The 22,293-nt window shown below is 39.8% G+C and overlaps 1 protein-coding gene across 1 annotated transcript in view; it reads left to right on the top strand.

Annotated features, from left to right (window-relative positions):
* Positions 1-22,293, top strand: part of GRIK2 (glutamate ionotropic receptor kainate type subunit 2) — a 531,656-nt gene that overhangs the window by 382,469 nt on the left and 126,894 nt on the right. The window contains exons 12-13 of the mRNA XM_063124850.1: positions 11,455-11,573; positions 17,275-17,492. Of these exons, the coding sequence (XP_062980920.1) occupies positions 11,455-11,573; positions 17,275-17,492 (337 nt within the window). The remainder of the gene's footprint in view (positions 1-11,454; positions 11,574-17,274; positions 17,493-22,293) is intronic.

The following is a 22,293-nucleotide window of genomic DNA, read 5'->3' as shown; positions in this document are numbered from 1 at the left end:
AGCTAGGCCAGGCTATATCCCCGGGTGAACCCTGGGATCATCCCTGTGTGTCCAGATGATGCACAGGGGATCCTGGGATCAGGGAGGGATGATCCCTCCCTTGCTCCAGGATATAGCCCTCTCCTTTGGGCCTGCTTTTTCCGCGGTCTCGGGCTCAGCCCGACACCACGGAACGTCTGGCCCATTTCCACAGCTTGACCCCGCTCCGCACGATTACTCGTGTGGAGCCAGGAGCTGCACCCATTGGGGTTAGGGTGGGGGAGCGGGGAAACCAAATTAAATTCTAAAAAAGACTTACCTTAAGCGCACAAGCATTCATGCGCTACTTCCTCTTTTTTTAAAAAAAAAATGGCGGGCGTGTGATGCCTCTCTTCCTGAGGTCATCGCACCTTACATGTAAATGGGGCAGAGATCTCGCGTTAATCCCAATGCGAGATCTCCCCTCCTCTACCCTGGAACAAAAGGTAGGTCTAGCTAAGGCCTCTGATACACCACACTATAACAAAATGCTGTGAAAGTGCAGGAGCAGCCTCTACATCCCTCCCCAAAGCATTGAGCTTGGAAGTGAAAAAGAAAGCCTAGTAAAGCAATTCCATGCTTGGAAACTAGAGTTTCCAAAACTACACTTCCTCCTCTCCCTTCCCCACACTGTCCTTTTCCTTAAGATATGGAGAACATCGGGGACATATCAATTTTTGAAGACACACTGTACCTCTGTGTCTCTCCAAATTGCTGATAAAGTTTCAGGAGGATCCAGATTCATTTCAGAGCAATTCAGAGGACCTTTGCTGCATTTTTTATTAATCCTGCATCTATACGAATTGTCCAGATTCTGTATTTCTCCTGTTCTGATGCACACCCCTACTATATGTAGCAGTAGAAACAATGTTCTTTAACAGTAGGAAACAATGTAGAAGAACATTTGCTTTTGTCTCCTGATATAATTCCAGGAAAGACAAAGTAGTAAAAAAAAAAAAGTTAGTTTGTCAGGGATCAATAATAATTAATTGGAGCAGAGAAAATATTGGACAATTTTGTTTGTCCCTTGGATAATGCTAGAACTGTGTTCAGCTCTCCACATTTTGTAAGTCACAGAAGTGGTCCTATAAATAATTCCCACATCTAAAACAATTGTATGGAGAACATTTATGCATGCTACTTTTGAAAACCTCTACTTCTCATCTATACCGTGAAACCAGAAATTTCAAAGCAGGTGTCTCTCTTGGAAGTGTGTTTGTGAATAAATCATTTCCTCCTTATATCATTGTTCAAAAGTTCTGCATTTTTAAAGAAGTTAATACATCTAGATTTAGAAATAGTAGGCCCTGTTTAAATATGCATCTGTGGTTTTAGGAAATGTTCTCTCTCTATGTTTTGCTTTTTTGCATTAGATGCATTAAGCATAGTGGGTTACTGAATATTTATACAAGATTAGGTAATCATTATTTTCAGTTAAGACATGCTTATTACTTTTTAAAAAATCACGATGAATTTGCTCATCTTGGACTCCCATGGGGAGGAAGCAGATCCAAACCTTGTCTTTCTTGTCTTTCCCCAGAGAGCTGGATTTTGCTGAAGGGTGATTCTGACAACAAAGTTCCCTATAATATATTATACAGCAGGTACTATTTTTCAAGAGAGGAGAGAGCAAGAAGCCATTGTCTGTTTGCAATGTAAATTTTCGTTAAAGTATCCAAATTTAAATTTCCCATTATCAATTATTTTTGGCTTAGCCATTGTTGTGCCGGTGGACTTTCCCTCATTCTTCTCTCCCCTGAGCCTCCTGGGCCTCTCCAGATCTTCTCCAGAGCGCCCCACAACCCTCTGGGGCACATTTTGGAGGCACAAGGAGGTTACAGGAGAGAGGGTGAATTGATTGGCAGGCAGACCCCATTGAATTTCACCACTGAATTTGAATTTAATCTTGAGCTTCTTAAAAACTAAGATTGGAGAAGAAGCTGGATACCTTGCTTTACAACACAGTACTATGGGCACCTATCCAACTTTCAAGTCCCACTGATTTCAGAAGGAGAGTTAAGCATAAGCTTAGATCTCTCCTTCTACAGTCAGCAGGATTTGAAAGTATTTTTGAGATTGGCAGATTCTCTCCATTATTTGTCCACAGTTCAGTTGTACCTTGAGTTCTGCTCCAAGTAGTTTTTGGCAAGTAAGGAGATGTTAGGAATGTAGTTAACAGGTTAAACCCTTTCATAAGTAAGTGCATAGGCAAAGAAACATGTATTTTTTTTCTTTCTGCAGAAGTGCAACATAAAAACAACATTGGAAAAATTGAAACCCTTCGAAGCCTCAACTGGATTTTTATATTTAAATGTTCACATTTTTCTTCTTTCTACAGGAATGCACTACTAGCATTCTCACACAACAGAAAAATAAAATAAAATAAATAATAAACCCCTTCAAATAATAACATCAGGAAACACATTGTTTTAATTTTTTTTATATCTTTAAATGTGTGCATTCTTGAAGTATAGCTCAGATCAACATTTTTGGAAAGCTAGAAGGCCAAAATCTAGGGACAGACTTGGCAAAGCACTTTGCTAGACCAAGCCACGATCAAGCAAATGGTTCAACTAGCTCCATTTCTTGAACAGGACTTGGAACCTCACAATCCAGATGGAAAGAATTTTGTAAGCCTCCTTCATCTCACCTTGTGTGATAGCAACATCACAGCATCTACATAAGCCATTAGAGACCCCTTATATTACTCATAGGCATGGGCCAATGGATGTGGGTTCAGTTTAGAATACATGTGGCTTGTTTGAAATGGATGCAGTGAATGAGGTCCTCCAAACAGGAGCTCAGTTGCTTATCTTGACCTTGTCCACATTCCTCTTTTGTACAGATTTGCATCTGGAAGTACTTGATGTAATTTGACACTTCTGTTTTGGATGGAATCAGTCTAAGACTCCAGGTGTGACTGGAGATTAAATACTCACTACAGAAATTTATGAAATGCACTTTGCATTAATGAAATGCAACATAGAATATAAGAAGAATATAGGGCATCAAATATAGGAAGAATATGGAATGTCTTTCTAAGTCGTGGTAGTAATGATTGGAAGGTGTTTCTGAATTAGCAAGAGCTGAGACTTCTTTGTGCAGCAAATAATAAGTCATCCAAAGAGTTCATGATTTAAGCTTTCAGCTGATACCAACAATAGCTCTTCAGCAGTATCTCAGATGATCACAAGTTTTATGTTTTGCCTAAAAAAATCAGTTACGGGATAACTTTATGAACATAATTTTATGGTTCTTCAGCACAATCTTCCTTTGCATTTTTGTAACTTCCTTTTTTTGAGCACCCGTTTAACAGCTAGTTCTCAGTATGACTGTTATGAAGTTGGGGGTCTCTTCTGCTGTTAAAAAAAACTTAATGCACTCACTTACCTGTTACTATTTCTACTGTTTCAAATATAATGCAATAAAGCATTTGATTATACCTATGTTTTATAGTAACATAGGCGGGGTTCCTGATTGGGTGGCGTCCCTCTGCAAGTATAGAAGTTCTCTGTGTGTACATCTGTATTTACAGAATACTCTTTAGCATGAATATCCAATGGAAGTTCATCAGGGATATGGTACATTGTTCTAGTGGTGGGTAAGGCTAACCCACGTGGCCTCAAGAACAAGCAGGCTCATTCGTGTGAACTCCTCCTGGGGTAAAGCTGCACCTTACCTTTAATAAATAGCATGCAGCTAGGTGTGCTTTTTTCTTACATAAAAGCAAGTATGAGGAACCTGATCCAACTTGGTGCCCTAATGAGTGTCTTTCCCCAACCCCCACAAGCCACTCCACATGGATTCCAGGACATCATACAGTTACAATAAAAATGCAATACCATACAATAAAAATAATGCAGCAAAACACATAATCCCATATAAAACACTGAAGTAGTATTCTATTCAGAGAAGAACTCATCTGAAGATCGTAATATATGGGTGGGGAATGGGGAGCTTTAACCCTTTCTCAGTGCTCTGGTTCTGATCTCCATTGCCTGCCCCACATCTACAGGCAAATGGGGGCATTTCTCCTATGCAAGTTACAAGTGTGGAGTGGGAGCCGATATGGATTGGGAGACAGTGTGGGGCGAAGGATTAAATCAAACCTGAACCCCCATTCTAGGGTCCCATTCTGGATTAGGCCTCTGTGCTTATTTGTGAATAAGAAAAAAGAACCATCTATATATTAGATGTAATGTTTAGTTTGGCCCTCCAGTATTGAACCTCTGTTTGAGGGCTTCCCCCACTCCCCGCTAGGGGCCAGAAATAGCCATAATTATTTAAGCAGTAGAAATAAATTACATTATTTATTTTACGAAATATTTATACATATTTTTTCTTGGAATCTTTTCTCCTAGGAAATACATTCTTTTTCCCCTAGGAAATATATACTTTTTTCTAGAAAACACGTATAGTATTATATAGTTTTACACAATTTAACACTTTGGAACTACTGCTATGCAGTGCCAAGCCTGCCACTCTAGGAAGAGCAGGGACAGGAGAATCCAAGGGTTGGTAGCGGGTCTCTACTTACGGCATGGACCTCAGCTGCTGCCTCCAGATGCTCAGCACTGGAGCTTGTTAAGGAAGAAGATGAAATGGCTTATTTCACCTCTCTGTATAACTAGATATCCTTTATATCAGCCACAGTGTCACAGAGTGCAAAAAGGCAAACACTGCCACAAAATATATTAATGATGTTTAGGCGTCACCCACAGTGCCTTTGCGTTAAAGCAGTCCTGTTGTGTTTCTGGGAATGATTGAGCTATGGATTACAACCTTTAAATAATCATCAAATTGCTAGTGTCCAACTCTGTTCTTATTAGATACTGGACACCCATTTTGTGTTTATTCTCATCTTTATCTCGTATATTTTATCCTTATATCCGTCTCCTCCAAATCAAAAGGCAAAAGGGTGTTCAAAATAGTTAATACAGTAGTTTAAATCAGAAGACTTGATGGGTGAATGTCACTGTACAGTTTACCACTCTAGGCTAGTTGAATATGAAATTGCTCCCATGCAGTTATGTATGTGTATGATAGACATGTTATAATTAGTTTACAGTACCCTGTAGCTTGAAGCCCAGCAGTGTTTGGGAGTGGGGTTTCCCCCCGTCTTTTTTGTAAGCAAGGTTAGTGTAAACAAGAAGGTAGCTTGATGTCACAGAGTGGCACGCTGCTCTAATCACAAGGTAATTCTTCAACTAAACACGCCTGCTTTTTCACAGTTCTGCCTGATTTTCTTCTCTTTTTGGTAAAACAGGACAGGGATTATATTGAGTGGATTGCTTATTGATAAGTAGTTTATTGATACATTATTTTAGATAGCCCCAGCTGATGCTGTAAGTGTTTTATAAAATAATGCAATAACATGCAAAAATGTAATAAAGCTGAATTGGGGTCCTGGTTTTCATCTTGAGGTTCTCGAAGCCTCGTGGTCTGTCAACTAGAAACAATATCAGAAGTATGCAGGAACCTGGAACCTTCACTAATTTTAAATCAATCCATTTTTTAGAGATCAGTTCTAATTTGTATGTAGGCGGGATCTGTCACCACTAGAGCAGCTATTTTGATTAGAAAATTTTAAGGCTTTGATTAAGTAAAGTGGATGGAAAAGGCTCTACAAACATATTTCATTTTTTTTTAAAAAAAATGCTTTCAAACATCTGTGTTGTTAAGACGGATTTGATTTTAGGGAAAACATTTTCACAAAAAGGTGGCCTTTTCATTTTTGCACCTTGCATGTTCTTGTGACATGATGCATGCACGAACACTCTGTACTGTTTATGAGACATAGCTCAAAGCATGTTTAAGTGAAGGATATACAGGTATAAACGTTGACAATCTGAAGATTAAGGGGTTCATTGGATGAGCATTTAATCGCACACTCACTACTGCCCACTTACAGATGTTCATGCGTCCTTTAGATGACAGCGTCTACCTCCTGCACGCCTTTGATGCCTTCTGCTCATTTTCCATTACAAAATAGACCCCTTTTAATCCATTTTTTTTTAAAAATGGAATGTACTGCGATTTCCTGCTGTGTGCAGGAAAAGCAGTGTGATATAGAAGGCCCCTGAATGGGCCATGTGGTCATTGCTGCTTCCTCTTTCTCGCCCCATGTAAAGAGACTGTTGCTATTGTGGGAGGCCATATCAATGGTAGGGAAACACACAAATCCACCCATCTGATGATGCTCTTAGTCCAACGACACTTATTTTTTACTTAGGTGTATTTGTTATTATTGGTAGAATATTCTTCTTCTTCTTAGGGTGCCTTCTCCTAGCTATCATTACAGCTATTTTTTATTTTTGACACCACTGCCCTAAATAATTATATAGAAGTACAACTATCCTATTCCCTCAAGTTCTTTAGCCATGATGTTGGTCTTCTTTCCACTGATATTTTTTCTTCAATTTTCCCTAGTATAATAAGTTGGAGAATGGTGTATTTTTCTCCTTGAATAATATGACCAAGATACTGCAATTTTCTTCTTTTGACTGTATTTATTAATTCTGTTGGTTTGTTTACCCTATGTAGTACATCCTCATTTGTTATTCAGTCAGTCCATGGTATCTTCAACATATCTTCAACATAACCATATTTCAAAAGATTGATTTTATTCAGATTGTTTTTCATAAGTATCCTAGCCTCCACTCCATACAATAATATTGAAAACATTATTATAGAATATAATATACAAAATATCATCTTGGAAGACATCTGGGGACAGGGCTATGGTGAGGGCAGAACAGTCTCCTGTAGGACAGCTCCCACCTGACCCCTTTGACATGTTAACACAACATGCATCTGCAAATTCCAGTGGGTGCAATGGAACTAGTGGAGGCACAGCAGCAGTACGGGATACCGCTTGATGCCTCCACCCAAGCATTCTTGGTCCAGGGCAAGAGATCATCTCAGCAGCCAACTGTTTCAGGTGTCCATCTAAGTTTGTATGCATTAGCCATGTGATGTTTGCCTAGTTAAATGATAAAATATTGCAGCGGTCCCCTTGACAATGGCAAAATGATTATCCTCAGTAATGAGGAAGGAAAGCACAGAATGTTGGTGCCATGAGCAGGTAGAAGGTGGACAGGGAATCTCTTTAGTTCCACACCAGCAGCTGCTGCTATCAGCGAATTCTGGTAGGGTCCTTCAAGACTAGTCTAAAAAAGCAAGATACGGGATGACACAAGGAACCATCTCATTTACCTTCCTTCTCACACTTTCCTTTACCCCCTGGGAAGGAAGAGACTATTTTTCCCTTCTAAACTTGGAAATAACAAAACACTATGACAGATTAGATCTACACTGCTGTATCCAAGCTACTGGTCAGTGGTAAAACGTAGCTCGTCCGGATCCTGCCGTCCAATATGGATCTGCTCTTATATCCTGGTAAAGCATCATTTATTTTTATGCTGATCCGCAGTAGATTCCTGGACTCACCCAGTTTCGTTCTTGTTGTTGCTTTGCTCTATTATAACAATTTTTGTCTGGATGAATTGGTCAAACCTGGACTCCACATGTGCCCCAATTCCTTTCAGAGCTAAGGTGATATTGAGGCAGTTCTTTTTTTGTTTGTTTTTGTTTTCAGGAATTACCTCAAACATTTCACATGAAACTGAGCTGTCCAGAGAAACTTATACATTTGGGGATCTGAGGAGATCTTGTATATCTCTGAAATTTTGAATGGGGAGCGGTATATAAATATTATCAATAAATAGAATAAATAATCACTTCTGATATTAAAAAGCTTGCCAAACTTGTGTACTTGGCATGCTTGTCACATCCCACATATATGTAGCCCAATCTTGTGTCTTGTCATATGATAATTGGCAAAACCCCACCTTCATGGAAAAAAGCATACTCCTGATAAGCATTTACTCTTAGCTGGAGCATATGATTGTCCTTCATATTTTCTTTTGGGGTTCTCTACCACTCTTTCCTCATGCCTGTTATCTACAGTAGCAGTGAATCTACCATCTCTAAAACAAATTGTAACTTTCACAAGATTTATAGAAGGCATGTTTCTTTCTCTGGAGTGTTTTAGCGTGCTCTATCTCCTTCTGCAGGCTTCAGATACTCTTATTCTCCTGCAAGACACATTCCTTCTTCAGTAAATTTCCAGCTAAGTATCCTAGCTGTTTCTGAGAGTTTGTTAAGTAGTGATTTATCAAAGTGTTTCCATCCAGCCTTTTTTCTTCTGAGTATTCAGCCCCATAAGAAAAAGCCTTATTTTTCTTTACTACTACTCCCCCGGTTTTCTTTCCTTTCCTTTTTTAAAATCTTGATAGGAAACAAACGAATGTGCATCCAAAATCAATTTTATCCTTTCCTGGAAGTAGAGAGCTATCTTCAACATTTTCTGTGACTTGCTATAAAACTTTCTCACACATCCAACAGATGAGATTGTATCTCAGTAAACTTCAGTTTGGGGTTGTCAGCATAATTCTTCCTTGGTTTGTGATGCTAGTATAGTAGCTATTCTTTATAGAGTCAGCTTACTTTTTTCAATTTGTATGCTTCATTTTTGGGGATCAAAAGCTACCAAAAGCTGATAGTTGTAGTTGTAGTTTTATTTTTTATTTTTTAAAAAAGAATGTTAGGTGTTCCATGCCAATTATTTTATGTCTAGTCTAATGTACTTAATACTACACAGGCTAAACTGGGTAAATATAATAATTCTCAGGTGTTTTTAATTTCACATTTTGTGAGATGGCAGGCTGGTGTATGTGTGTCTGTTCATAAATCTTGAACATCGTAAGTTCGCCCTTCCCTATTATTGTGTGTGGGGCGGGGGGGGGCAGAATTGTTGAAATTTTCAGTGTGTGTGGCCAGACCTGCACCTCATATCATATCGTTATGATCCCATCATGGTGATGCTATATCTCCCTTGTGCATTTATACCTTGTAGCACATGCAATGGCATCTCTCTTTATGGAATAAAGAGAGGAAAATAACACTAGAAAACTGCTATATGGAATGCATAATGTGCCCCAACAATTATCTGTGTTCAATACTGATAAAAAGCATGAGTGTAGCTCTAGCCTGTGTGTGCATGTTCTTATGTACCATATTTAACCTGACGAGGTGACTAAGACTTTTTCACATTTTTTCCTTGTCATTTAAAAGAAGAGTAGCATAACGTTCTCTGCACAACTTCCCACTTGCTGCAGTTCCCAGAATGCCTTGGGAGCAACATGACATGGCATCGCTTCAAAGGCTTTCCAGGAGGTGCAGCCAGTGGGAATTTGTGGAGCATGCCTTGCACTGATGTGGGTGTATTGGTTTTTTAAAAAACCTCCTAGAAGATATATTTCATTCTCATTAAAATATGGTCAGATGATGAAATGGTAAATTAAGGGAAATAAGTGTAGTTACATTTACTCAATTTGTAAGAGATCTCTGTAGTATGTCCAAGATAGTGAGATATAAAATGGTTTCCATTGATCATGAAGTGCCTAAAACATATCAAGGCTGATCTTTTCAACAAAATAGGTGAAACAAAAATTATGGCAGGTTTACATTTTTGTCTCTGAAAGAAATGAGATGACAAAGTTGTGTATATGCTGCAGTTTAAACACAAGTAATGCAGTACATCAGACACAAAATAAATTGGAAAAAAGTTTCTTGTTATACGAACACACAACAAAAGAAGTAAAAAAAATGCCTAGATTTCTTGGAAGGCTGTACATGAAATAAGGTCAAAATACTTAATTATAACCCAATCAACCTTTTCTGAGCAGCATGTCAGTTTTACTTTTGAGAACCAAATGAAACATTTCTTTGTTTCTCAAGCACAAGCTTTTAAGACAGGAGGTGTTCTATCATTGTATTAAGAGGATAAAAATGGATTGTTTGATCTTCTGAATTTTAATGTGTTAAAAAGATTATTGGAAAGAAAATTGCATTCTCTGAAGTGACAAACATTATTCAGATAGCTTTAATTACATGATAGGTTTTTTACTTAATACAATCATAATGGGGTGCATATTCCAATTTGGTTTGTAACAGAGTGGCTTTAAAGATCTGAGGAATTATATATAAAAAATACACTATCATGAATTTAGCCCGTAAACTCCTATGAGTCTTTAATTATTGTGATGGTCCATCGTGTACTATGCTCCGTATTTTCTTTTGCTAATGTGTGATAGGTATTACCCATGAGAGTCAGAAACAGTGCAAAATTTTAAAAGACTTGATTTCCAAGTAAATTAATCTATCATCCAACTGCATGCCTGAGGTGATTTTATGTGTGTTTTATTAATTAAAAATAATAATAATTATGTGGCACCACAGTGGTGTTAAGCTATAAAATATAGTGGAAAAGAAGGGAACAGAGAGCTATGCATATCAAACATGTTGATCTCAAAGTCATTTAACTGGGAAATCCCATTTTAGTTCAGTGAAACTTGTTTCCTTAAGTGAGTTTCTATATGAAGACAACAATAACTTAAATGCGTAGACATGTTTGCATGTTTTATCCATAATTTGGAATTTCAGATTTCATACAAGAAGCGATCAGTGATGTAAATATCACACATTATGCTGTCAATATTGGTTCCAAGGATCAATGAATTTGCATGTTAGTTTGCATTATGTCTTGGAAATGCATGTACACTTTAAATTGCCCATTAACTAGCTAAAGACTTTTCTAGAATCAGCAAATGCAAGGGAGGCAGAAAGAAATCAGGATTCTGTTTGGAATGATTTTGAACTCAGTCCAGTGACAGTCCTAAATGTAGACTTGTGGAGTGTTGAGTACTCTTGAGTCTTTAGACAAAGCCTGTCTAATCTAGCAGCTGAACCCTCACATACTTTCAGGGCACAGGGATTGCAGGGCATTTTGTCTGTCTAAACATCCATAGGATTGCACCTTTAAGGTTTGCTTTAATAAACAATTCTGTTTTTAACTTGCAAATGCTATTTTACTAGACTCATGCCACCCTATTAACACATTTATCTTTAACAGTTTTCCTTCCATGATCATTATCTGAAAGCCTTTGTGTAAAGTCTTAATTAATTTTAAACTGTAATTACTTTCTTGTTAATTACCATATTTTAATAGCCCCCTTTTCTTTATGTGTGTGTCAACATGCCTAAGAGCTACATGATGTGATATTTGCTGAGGGTCTGAGTGATGCTGAGTCCCTGACTGTGAGGTTTGGGCAACACCTGCTGGCTCCATCTCATTTCTCACTATGTTACTGTGCGAACACATTCACGAAGATAGGGGGTCTTCAGCACTGGTATTTTTTTCTTGTAATGCCTTCTGTCAGTAATATAATGCAGTTGCATTGTGAAGACTTTCTTTCTCTGTTTTCTATTTAACTTTTCTTGTTTTTCTGTTTCTTTTGCAGCAAATTTGCTGGATAGACTTTCTGCTCACTGCTTGTTAAATATGTCCCTTTTTTTCCCTGTCAATTACCACAGGTTTAGTCCCTATGAGTGGTATAATCCACACCCTTGCAACCCCGACTCAGACGTGGTGGAAAACAATTTTACCTTGCTAAATAGTTTCTGGTTTGGAGTTGGAGCTCTCATGCAGCAAGGTATACGATTCAGCCTGCTCTTTCTCTTGGGCGCCATGTCCCACTTTTTGCTGGGGGTTATAGTTATCTCTCTTTCTCTGGCACAAACAGTTTGCATGGGTGCCTCTGTGCATGTAACCATAAACCAGCTTTATACATTAACACATTTATACAGTTCAATCTCACTTTCAGAAAAGAGTCCTTAGCAAACCAACACAAATCCAAACATCTGTGTTCTCAGGGAGTTTTGCTGTAACTCCAAATATGGGTACATGTAAAGCAAGAGTTGAAAGCACAATAACTTCCCTTCTCTCTCTACTATGGTCTACTTTTGATGTAGACCTCCACCCCCCATATTTAGTTCTGAAACAATGCCATTTATTGCATGTTTCTAAATGCCATCCCAGTTTGCAAAAATTGTTTCAACTAAGTTATGTTTGTGATTCCTTAAAAGGAGGATTAATGAATGAGCAACTGCACTTGGCAGGGCAGATATTGCTGATGTAGCGCATGCTGTACAGTGCATGCAAATAAAATTGTTATTTATTAAAATAAAAACAATGACTGCTAAAATTATAACCAGAGAATAACCAATAATGAACCAATGGGTTTTTAAAATAGGTTTTACAGTGCAACTCTCTAAGCTCATTTTGCCCATTTTCTTTGATTTACAAGATGGTCAATATAAGCCTTAGCCTAATGAAGTCTGTGGAAAATAGCAGGCTTCCCCCCGCCCCTGTGTAATACGTTGTCATGTATAAATGGAGGGCAGTGTAATCTTGAGATGTAATTCTTCACATTAATCCTTTTAAAAGGCATTAGTCTTCATGCTGCCAATGCGGTTACTTGTCTATACTAGATGTCATCCATATTTCAATGGAATACCCAAGAAATTTGTCCTCCTCTTTTGCTATTTTTTAAAGAACAGATTTTAAGAGAAGCTGGCAGCTTTAAGGAAGTAGGTGCTAAAACCCAGCATTTATTTTCAGCAACCATCAGTGCAGAAGCAGGACATGTGTCTCTGGGTATCTTGTGGGGGAGAACTGCATTTCCTTTTGGAAAAGTAATTAATGCACTTGACAGAATGTCATAGGGAAAATGTAGGAGTTGGAACATATTGACATAACTGTCCAGAAGTAGGAAGCTAGCGCAACTTTAATAAATCATTAGAGCTTTCGTAAGCTACTCTGGATGCTCCATGTTTCTAAAGTCATTGGTACATGGAGACCCATAATAACTATAATCAATGATGAGCTTGATCCCATCAGAGATGTGCACTATTAAATCTGATTCATTTGAATGGAAAAGAGTTACACATGCTTAAGTCTTCCATTCAAATTAATGGTATTTAGAAATGCTTACCTCTGACTGGATCAGGCATGCCTGGTGTGTCCTATGCAGTCTGCGTTTTTTTATTCTTAAAAGTCCATGTCTATTCAAAAGTAAGTTCCATTGAGTTCAGTGGAATTTATTCCCATTGCAGCCTATATCTCAGTGATATATATTGGTACCCTTTGTAGATAAAAGATAGCCATCAGAAGCAATACTCAAATTATTATCTAGGTCAATACCCAACAGATGGAAGAACCAGATGTATTATGTGATGGCAAATCTCCTTTCATGTTTCTATAAATAAATGAGTCCTTTTACTTAAAAAAAACCCCCTAAATATAAATAAAATAAATATTGAATAATTAATACAAAACTATCTGCAAAACATATTTCTAGAAATAATCACAGGGATAGGGCAGCTTAGATGGGAAGGAGTCCAGTTCAGCCATTTCCCACTATATTCTGAATTTGAAATGTAATTATATTTTACCTAAACAGTACTGATCAGTAGTTTTTGCTGTGGGGATAGAAAAAACATCTAGGTTTGCTATCCCCAAGAAAGGACAACTATGCAGTGACTGAACAAACCATGAACAAGGAGGTATTCACAAGAATTGTCATGGAGCCCCAAGGCCCATAAGGACATAAAGCCATGCCATTTTCATTTCCACCAGGTAGAGGCGTGCAAACTTGGGGAGTGCTCGACCTTGCAAGCCCCTGCCATGCACTCACAAGGTTTGCAAGCGCTCAGTGCCTGCTCGGTGCTGGACCACTACATTAATGGTGCCACTTTCCTGCCCCACTTCTCCTGCCCCTTAAAGGCCCTCTTAATGTAAGTGTACCTTGCGTTAAGAAAGACTTTAAGGTCCTGATTGGAGCAGGGGGGATTAAAAAAATACTTTCCATAGCCTCTGGAAAGTGCACAATTTCTACAGCCATGCTAATGGCAGCCACCATTAGCATAGCCGGGGTGGGTGGGGAAATGCACATTTTCTGGAGGCTCCGGAAAGTGCACTTTCCCTCCTGTGCTTTATTAGAGCCCTTAAAGTCCCTATTGACACAAGGGTAAACCTTTATCCTTGTGTTAAAGGAACCTTTAAGGCTCTCATTGGAGCAGAGGTGGAAGCGCGCTTTATGAAGCCTCAAGGAAGTGCATAATTCCCTCCGCTGTGTTAATGGTGGCCACCATTAACACAGTGGGGGAAAGGGGGCAAAGGGCACGTTCCTGGAAGCCAGGGCGGACTCACAGCCAAGCACTTGGGGGAGTTTGTGAATGCTCAGGGGGTCTGCCCTTGCTTTAGCCATGCTCAGTTGGGTCCACAAGGGCCAGGCACACGGGGTGTTCCACTGCCCTCGTGAACCCAGCTGGATGTTCATGACATTCCTCCCTCCAAAAAGCTCAAGTTCACTTCAGAACTCCATTTACCAGATTCGATGTAATGCCAAATCACAATTTGGTGCTATGTGACTTGAACCTGTGCTTGTCCATATCCTTTCCTTCCTACCTTCACATACTCTGTTTCATCACTCACTTCCCACTTATAGCAAACAGTAATACGACACTACATTTGAGCAGGTCAAATGTGCAAAGCATAGATAACCCATAAACACAGATTATGCACCCGGCTCAAAAGGGGATGGGGGACAGAAGAGTGTACATGAACTCAGGGTTCATTCACATAGTAGCAAACCATGGTTTGTTATCATGTGTGAACCAAACCATTTTGTGTAGAGAGAACAATGCTAGCTCCTATGTGAATTGAATACAATCAGGACTTCATATCTCATTCTGGAACGTTCCTATCGAATGATCAGTTTAATAGTGTGGGTTGTAGTGTTGTACCAACTCAACAGTTGGTACTTCTCAACCTAAGCAGAAGCAAGTTGATGCAAGTCTTAGGACTTGAACTATAAATGTTTCAGTGTGGACTAGGATCAAACAAGTTTCTTTAGGCATGCCATAATAGCATTTTTGACTTTTTAAAAATTTTGTACACCAGAACTCTCTTTTTCAATGTCCTCATAGCTTTACAGTTGTTTGCCATGTGGCATTGGTGGTGGTGGGGAGCAGAGAAAGAGGCAGGGCTTCAGTTTGGAAAACAGTAGCCCAAAGAACCTTTGGACACCCATAACTAGTTGTATAGTTCCTTGACCCCTGCCCAACAAATGGTAAAAATCTGGGCTTTCCTGATATGCGTCCATAAGAAATCATTTCGTAGTATATTGGGTGAAATGTAGGAGATGCGTATTGAGTTCCCTAGTTGGTCTGAGTTGATGCAATATTCCAGGGGAAAATCTCTAAATAAAAAGGTCCCATAAAAGCTATAATAGTTACTGATCTACACTAATAGTCTTATCATCATTTCCATTCATTCCCATGAATGCTGGAGGCTACATGATAGAGGAAACTCATACATTCCTTGCCCGCTCCCTTTGCTCCCAGGAAATTGTGGGATATAGTGCTGGACATGACGTTACCTTGGGTACATGACAGTCAGCCCCTAACCAGGCTCTGTTTTACAGGCTTTGGTGGCAGGCTCTTTAAATCCTTGGGTAAGATATGAACTTGTGGTAATTGGGGCAACTATGGCAAATATTTTCTACTGTTCTTTTCTTCCAAGTCTTGTCTGACTTTCCTAAGTGTAGATTCTTAAGGAAACAGTCAAAGCTGTTGGGCTTATTTGGCAATATTAGTGTTATAGTGTCTTAAGTGTCTGACTGACAGGGCCTAGGAGCGACTACATCCGAAAGGTACTTTTCTACTTCTTTCCTTGCAGAATTCTAGGCAAAGTCTGGCGCTGGAGTTGGCTGTCATGTCCAAGTCTGTCAGCTTTTTTTGTTTGAAACAGCAAGGGTAAGATGAACTGCAGGGGAAGATGGGCTGTTTTGGATCAAATAGTCCAGTTATGATACCACTTCTTTTTTTCTTTCTTTTTTTTTCTCCCCCCCCCTTCCTTCTTTCCTTTCTTCTTATTCTTTTTTTAAAAACATCTGTTCTGTAATTGATGTTGAGTTTGACATAAGCTTCATTCACTGGAAGATGTGTTACCTTGCTGGACCAGTTCCTAATTGCTGCAATATAAACAGTATAATTAATCAGGAATAAAATAGTCCATCTTGCCTTCATTCCATTTTACCCTAGTAAAACAAAAAGGAGGGGGGAAATCCCTTGCTAATCGACCTCAATTTCTAATACTTTATCATAATGACACTGCAGATATATGTCTTTTAAAATACTTTGTTGCATATGTGCCTTGTTGCAACATTCTTTTGCGCATTGTAGAAAGATATCTCTATTTGCCTTGCCACTATTTGTTAATTAAATTATTCAATTTTCCATTCTTAAAAATTTCATGCATGCCAACTTACATTTATATTTTTGCAAATCAAGAGAAATTGAAACATGATTGCTTTTAAGGATGACGCACAAAAGGAGGTTCTGTGCTACCACTTGTATGATTAGGCTCAAAATTAGCCTTAATCATTAGACTCTAAATTTATAATTATGTATATTACTAACGAATGTTTAAAGCCCCCTCCATTTTTAAGGCCATGAGCAGGCAACTCCAGCAATACATTTATAGTCTGTCTTGGTCTGATTTAGGCATAAGAATAATATTTTTATAGCTGCTCAAGTAATTGAAATATGTGGCTTAGCCACCCCTATTTACTGTAAACTGTTGAGCGAAAGTATAGAGATGGGAGATGCTTCATTTTACCATTGGCTTTGCTACGTATAGCTTCAGTATGATAAGCTTTTCTTTTCTTTTTCTTTTTTTAAAAAAAGGCTGCATTACATTTTCAGGTTTGTTGTATTACTCTTTGTATCTGGTTTTTCCTGATACATTTTCCTCAATTCTTTTTGTTGCCAGAGTTTGGGGCAACAGCTTACTTGCTATGGAAGACAAACCATTTTATGAGCTGCTTAAATGAGTGGTTCATAAATGCTTTGAAGAGCTGCTGCAAGTTTTAACTGGGAGGCTCAGGATCACTGTTTGTTTTTAGCATACAGCTCAAATCTCTTCTTTCTCATTTTGTTTTTCATTGTCACTTTATTGAAAACCCATTTAAACTATCTGGTTATGACCCGAGATCAGAGCCAAACCTTGCTTTGGGTCTCCCATTGCTATATTTTGGGTCTCACAAACTCAGTTTTCCTTAAAAAGAAAAAAAAATTCCTTTCAGTATAATTTGTTTTTATTTTTCATTTCAGTTGTGTGTCTGTATAAGCAATAATTAAGCTTGTAGCTTTATTTATTCATTTATTTATGTTGGTCAGTGATTCCATTTTCACCTCGTGCCAAAAACAAAACGAAAAAAGAGCTGAATTTTAACATTAAGATTTACTGTTTATACGCCAGATTCATCTGTTTCCCCTGGTTTTCATTAGGTTCCGAGCTCATGCCCAAAGCCCTCTCCACCAGGATAGTGGGAGGCATTTGGTGGTTTTTCACACTTATCATCATTTCCTCGTACACTGCTAATCTAGCCGCCTTTCTGACAGTGGAGCGCATGGAATCCCCTATTGATTCGGCAGATGATTTAGCGAAGCAAACAAAGATAGAATACGGAGCAGTTGAAGATGGAGCAACGATGACCTTTTTTAAGGTAGGCCTTTTACAATCATTTGTGGAAAAAGATTACTTACTGTTCCAGTGCACTGTATTAGCTGGTCTAAAAGCCCCTTTGGTCATCTAAAGCCTTTTAAGATGTCACAGTCTGGCAGGTTTGCAAAAGTAAGATATATAGAAATTCCTTGGGAAGCAGACAGACAGCTTTTTTGGAGTAAAGTTTCATTTTAAAGCTGTAGTCCTAAACACACTTTCTAAAGAGTAATCTCCATTAAACATAGTAGGATTTAGTTCTGAGTAAATATGCAGAGGATTATTCTGTAAATCTGCAGTCCTATGCCCACTTAAATCCCATTTACTTTCGAGTAAGTACGCATTGCGTTTGGCTGCACATTTTTGTTGACTTCCATTATTCAGGAGAAGAGTGGATGCTTTGTCTCAGCCCTCCTTGCCTGACTCAAATTCAGCCTTTTATTCCAAATGAAAATGGGTTTTATATTTTAATATAATGAATCTGTGCTGTCGTCCTTTGAATGTCCAAGAAATTCATCGATCTTCTTCCTAAAAACTGGGACATATTTGATCTTTGGCTTTCTTGGTTGTTTTAACACACTAAGGCAGTTCTGAAGCTACATTGTGTGTCATAGTGTACAAGGCAGATATTTCTAGCATTAGAATTATCCAGGTAGCGAATGTTATCATATTTATCTTCTGTTTCCAATATATCTTCAAAATGTTACTGGTTGATGGCCCGCATTCAGCTTCCTGGATCAAAATTTGTGCAAGTCTAACCTAATCACAATAAGATCAGGAAATGTAAAATAAAGTTAGGTAATTATATTTTATTCCTGAGACAAATATGTTTACTATAGGACCTTCCCATCTTGCCTTTGTTAGTGTTTATGTACTTAGCAGTCTCTTATACATTTGATTTTCTCATGTTGTTTTCAAAGTTAGATTCTCAGATCACAGAAAAATACGTAAGAGTAACAACTGACAATGGCATCTAGTAAATAGTCCCCACATGGGCGCACACACGCACATGCACACACAAGCATTCTCCACTCCAGTGACTTACTATGAGCAACTGTGCATGAATCCTGGAAGCAAAGAGTGGTAAGCTCAAGTCATTCTGACTTCCTTATTCACTTGCGCAACTTGTGAAGTAGTTCTGAGTATGGAATCTGTGAGCATAATCACAGAAGGTTACAGAGCTTGCTCCTGGTGCGTTGTGTCAAGCTTCCCTTCAACTGCAGTTTCTAGTTTGAAGAACTGCAGTTATTTCCCTTTTTGGTTTGCCCCAATGGTGATGGTAGCTCATGGTTACTACATTTCTTCACTCTGCGAGAGCCAGGTTCACACAATCACTCTTCATAAGAACATGAGAACATAAGAAAAGCAATGCTGGATCAGATCCACCTAGTCCAGCATTCTGTTTACACAGTGGCTGATGAACTGTTGACAGGAAACCGAAAAGCACCACATGAGTGTAGCACCCTCCCATCCATTTTCCTCAGCAACTGGTGAACATCAGCTTAACGCTTCTGATACTGGAGGTAGCATAGAGCCCCTGCCTTATGTCTTGTATGCTCAGTGTGAAAGGAGAAAAACATACAGATGAGCTGATGTTAAGATGTGTTGACATTATTTTAAAATGGGTATGGATCATTATCCCTATTTGTGTGTTCAACTTAACAAGGTAGGCAAACGCATGATCCAGGAATGGGGCCATGCTGATTAGCCCCACCCCCAATGTTGTGTACATTTCATATAACCACTTCTATCAGTATCTGTGAACATCTGTAAAGAGGGGAGCTTCACTGCAGAAGTTTGCATTCAATGTGTGGATGCTAGGGGGAGGGCCTATTCAACATGGTTCCACTCCCAGTTCATATGTTTGCCTACTTGTTAGGTTGAATGCCTGAATAGGGCTATTTTAAAGCAGGGGTTTGAAAAGAATGGAGTGGGGGGCCTGGGTGAGCTGCCTTTGTTAGCAACCTGAACATGACAGGGGAGAAAAATAAGTGAATAAATCCTATAGGAAGATGCTAATGAGAAGAATGGATAAACTTATATCATTGCTGATTGTATAAGTTTTGTTTGTTTCTGTATCCTGGCCAAGATGGGTCACTTTCTCCAGTGAACTACTAGCTAGAATGCGCTGCTGCTGTTGTTCCATGCTGCCCCCCCCCTCAGGCTGGGCACAGGGGAGCTAGTTGGGATTGGGGGATGACCCACAGGGGGCGTGGCCAGCGGTGGCAGGAGGATGGGAACGAGTGGCATTGTTGAGCGGCAACATTGACAAGGCAGGGATGCTGCCATCTGCTTTCCCGGGTGATGACAGGCATACTGTGATCCGAGGACAGCCGTCTGTATGGGCACTCTGCACCTACACATCCCATCAGGCCTCTGAGTTTTGCTGGCGATGACTGGCCCTGTGCCCTTCCCCCCCATCCCAACGCCCTTTGCACCACATGTATTCAATAAAATGCATTCAAACTGCACGACGTCTGGTCTTCCTGAGTCTACCCCGAAGGGCAAACCCTGCTCATTGGCATTGTTAGCAGAAAGGGGGGGGGTCATCAGTTTCCGCACCAGCGGAGGTCCAAAACTGGCATCAGCAGCCTGCCGCCGTCACTCCCCCCCCCCCAGCAAATGCAGTCGGTAGGATAGGGGAGTGTATTCACATAGTGCAAAGGGGCCCCAGGGCAGGTCCCCCTCCCCACTGGGCTGATGCTTCCCTGACCTTCCACCTGCCGCTGCGTGGCTGATGGAAGATGGCCGCCCACCCTCGCTTGTTGCCCCCTTACAGCCAGCTGCCGCGTACCCACACCAATAGGCACACAGCCCTGCGTGCCTCTACCATGCCTATCATTCCCCGCTCGCCTTTACATCTTCCGCGCTGTGTAAACCACCGGCATTAGGACGGTACCTGTGGCTGCCCACCGTGACGGGTCACCAACTTCCCATTACAGTTGGATGCCCGCCTTCCCGAAAAGTGACCCACACAGAGGTACCGAGCTGCACATAACCCACACAACCACCACACACACCCCAACCACTCAACAGACACTTTTTCGGTCCTCCGTTCATGTGCAAAGTGGACCCGTTTGGTTAAAAAAAAAAGCCGCTGCACCGCGCCGCTGCCACAGCTGCGCATGGGGCACAAACGGCGGAGGAGGTTTGGCCAAAACCACTGACCACTCCCCTTAGCACACCTTTTCCTGACCAGGCTGACCTCACCGGAAACTGCACTGACCTCATTTTGTCCCACACCTCCGCCTCCCGTATCCAAATTAGCATGCGCCGACAGAAAAAGCCACGCTTAAAGCCGTTTCATAAAACACGGGAAAACAGAGGTTTCACCACAGGATGAACACAGATCTCGGTGAACGTCATGTGGATCTGTAAAGACGACGACGGTATGTAACGCGCGCTACAGCCCCGTCTAGCAACGGCCTTAGTTTCTCTAAATATGCACTATAGGCAATGGAAGGCACAAAGACTCACTATCCTGAGTGGGTTTTTACCCTTAACAGCAGCCTTAAAATATTTTAAATGCCAATAAATAAAATTATGTATCTCAGCTTAGATTTGGTAGCTGAGTTGAAGGAGGTGGCCTCCAAATCAGTCTGAGCCAAATTGGGCCATCTTCCAAGATAAATATATCATTGAAAGGACCCCATATGCAATACCAGACAGTAGATGTGTGTCATACATTAGTCTCTTCTAAAATGGAGGTGGGCAGACTTCAGACTTGTGAGATCTACTTTGTTTTCCCTAGAGCCCTGAGATCCATCAACCAGGGCCCAGGTATAAAACAGTGGGGTAGGCAGGTGCACTAAAAATTAAGCATCAGGGTGACTTTGTGCACATGTTTAGGCCAGAAATTTGTGATCACTACCAGAATCAAGCTCACAAATTTCATTCCACACAAAATCCACTCCTGGTTTTCCCCTAAGCACTCTTTTTCAGCATTTGAAAATGCTTTCCAGTTGTCGCTGCTGGACAACAGACAGGAACCCTTTCCGATCTACTGCAAATCAACAGTAGATCTCAATCTAGCAACTTACTAGCTTAGTTTTAAAACCTTCACAGGCTTTTGTAGCTACCTGTAGCTTGAGGTTCAGCATCCGAGAAAGCTTCCTTCCCTGCCATACCATTGTACTGATGCATGCAAGACAATCTCATGAGGTACGTTTGGCACTGGCCAGGAAACAAAGCAGGGCAGATAGTTCAGTTCCGTTGATTTTGGTGACAGTTTGACAGTGTTGAGTTTGATCTTACTTTTTTTGTTTATCTCTATATCTTATTATGGCAAGCTAAAGTAACTAACTGCCAGAACTGAGCAAGCAGTAGCTTTATAGCACAACATAATATAAAGATCCAGATTGTTTCTTAATGTTAAATGAAAATATGAAATCCCAGTAATCACTGTCAGTGCCAACTACTGTGAGGCACAATAGACCTTCTGTGATTGGCAATTTAGCAGTAATTTCAGAAGTAATTTTTCTTCATAAATGCTTATTAAAGTTGTATTTGAAACATAGACAAGACTTTGGAAGAGCAAACATTTATTCTAGAAGAATTTAAACCAGAAGTGGGAAACTCACTATTCATACATCATTTGGAAATTTGAACCTTATTGGATGTTTGTTGTCTTCTGGAATCCATTGTTTCCTTTCTGAATGCTAATAAATAAAATACCACACTGTTTATACCACATGTGTTTATTGGTGAAGGCTTGTTGACTTATAATGACCTTTGCCAAAGCATAGGTCTTACCTAAGCTGTGGCACACTTAGGCCTTAGCTAGACGTACCTGGTCTAGCGGGATG

This window comes from Elgaria multicarinata, chromosome 4 (genome assembly GCF_023053635.1).
Source record: "Elgaria multicarinata webbii isolate HBS135686 ecotype San Diego chromosome 4, rElgMul1.1.pri, whole genome shotgun sequence".
Classification (NCBI taxonomy): domain Eukaryota; kingdom Metazoa; phylum Chordata; class Lepidosauria; order Squamata; family Anguidae; genus Elgaria; species Elgaria multicarinata.
Note: the sequence above shows the minus strand (reverse complement) of the source record. Positions and strands in the feature narration are given on the sequence as shown.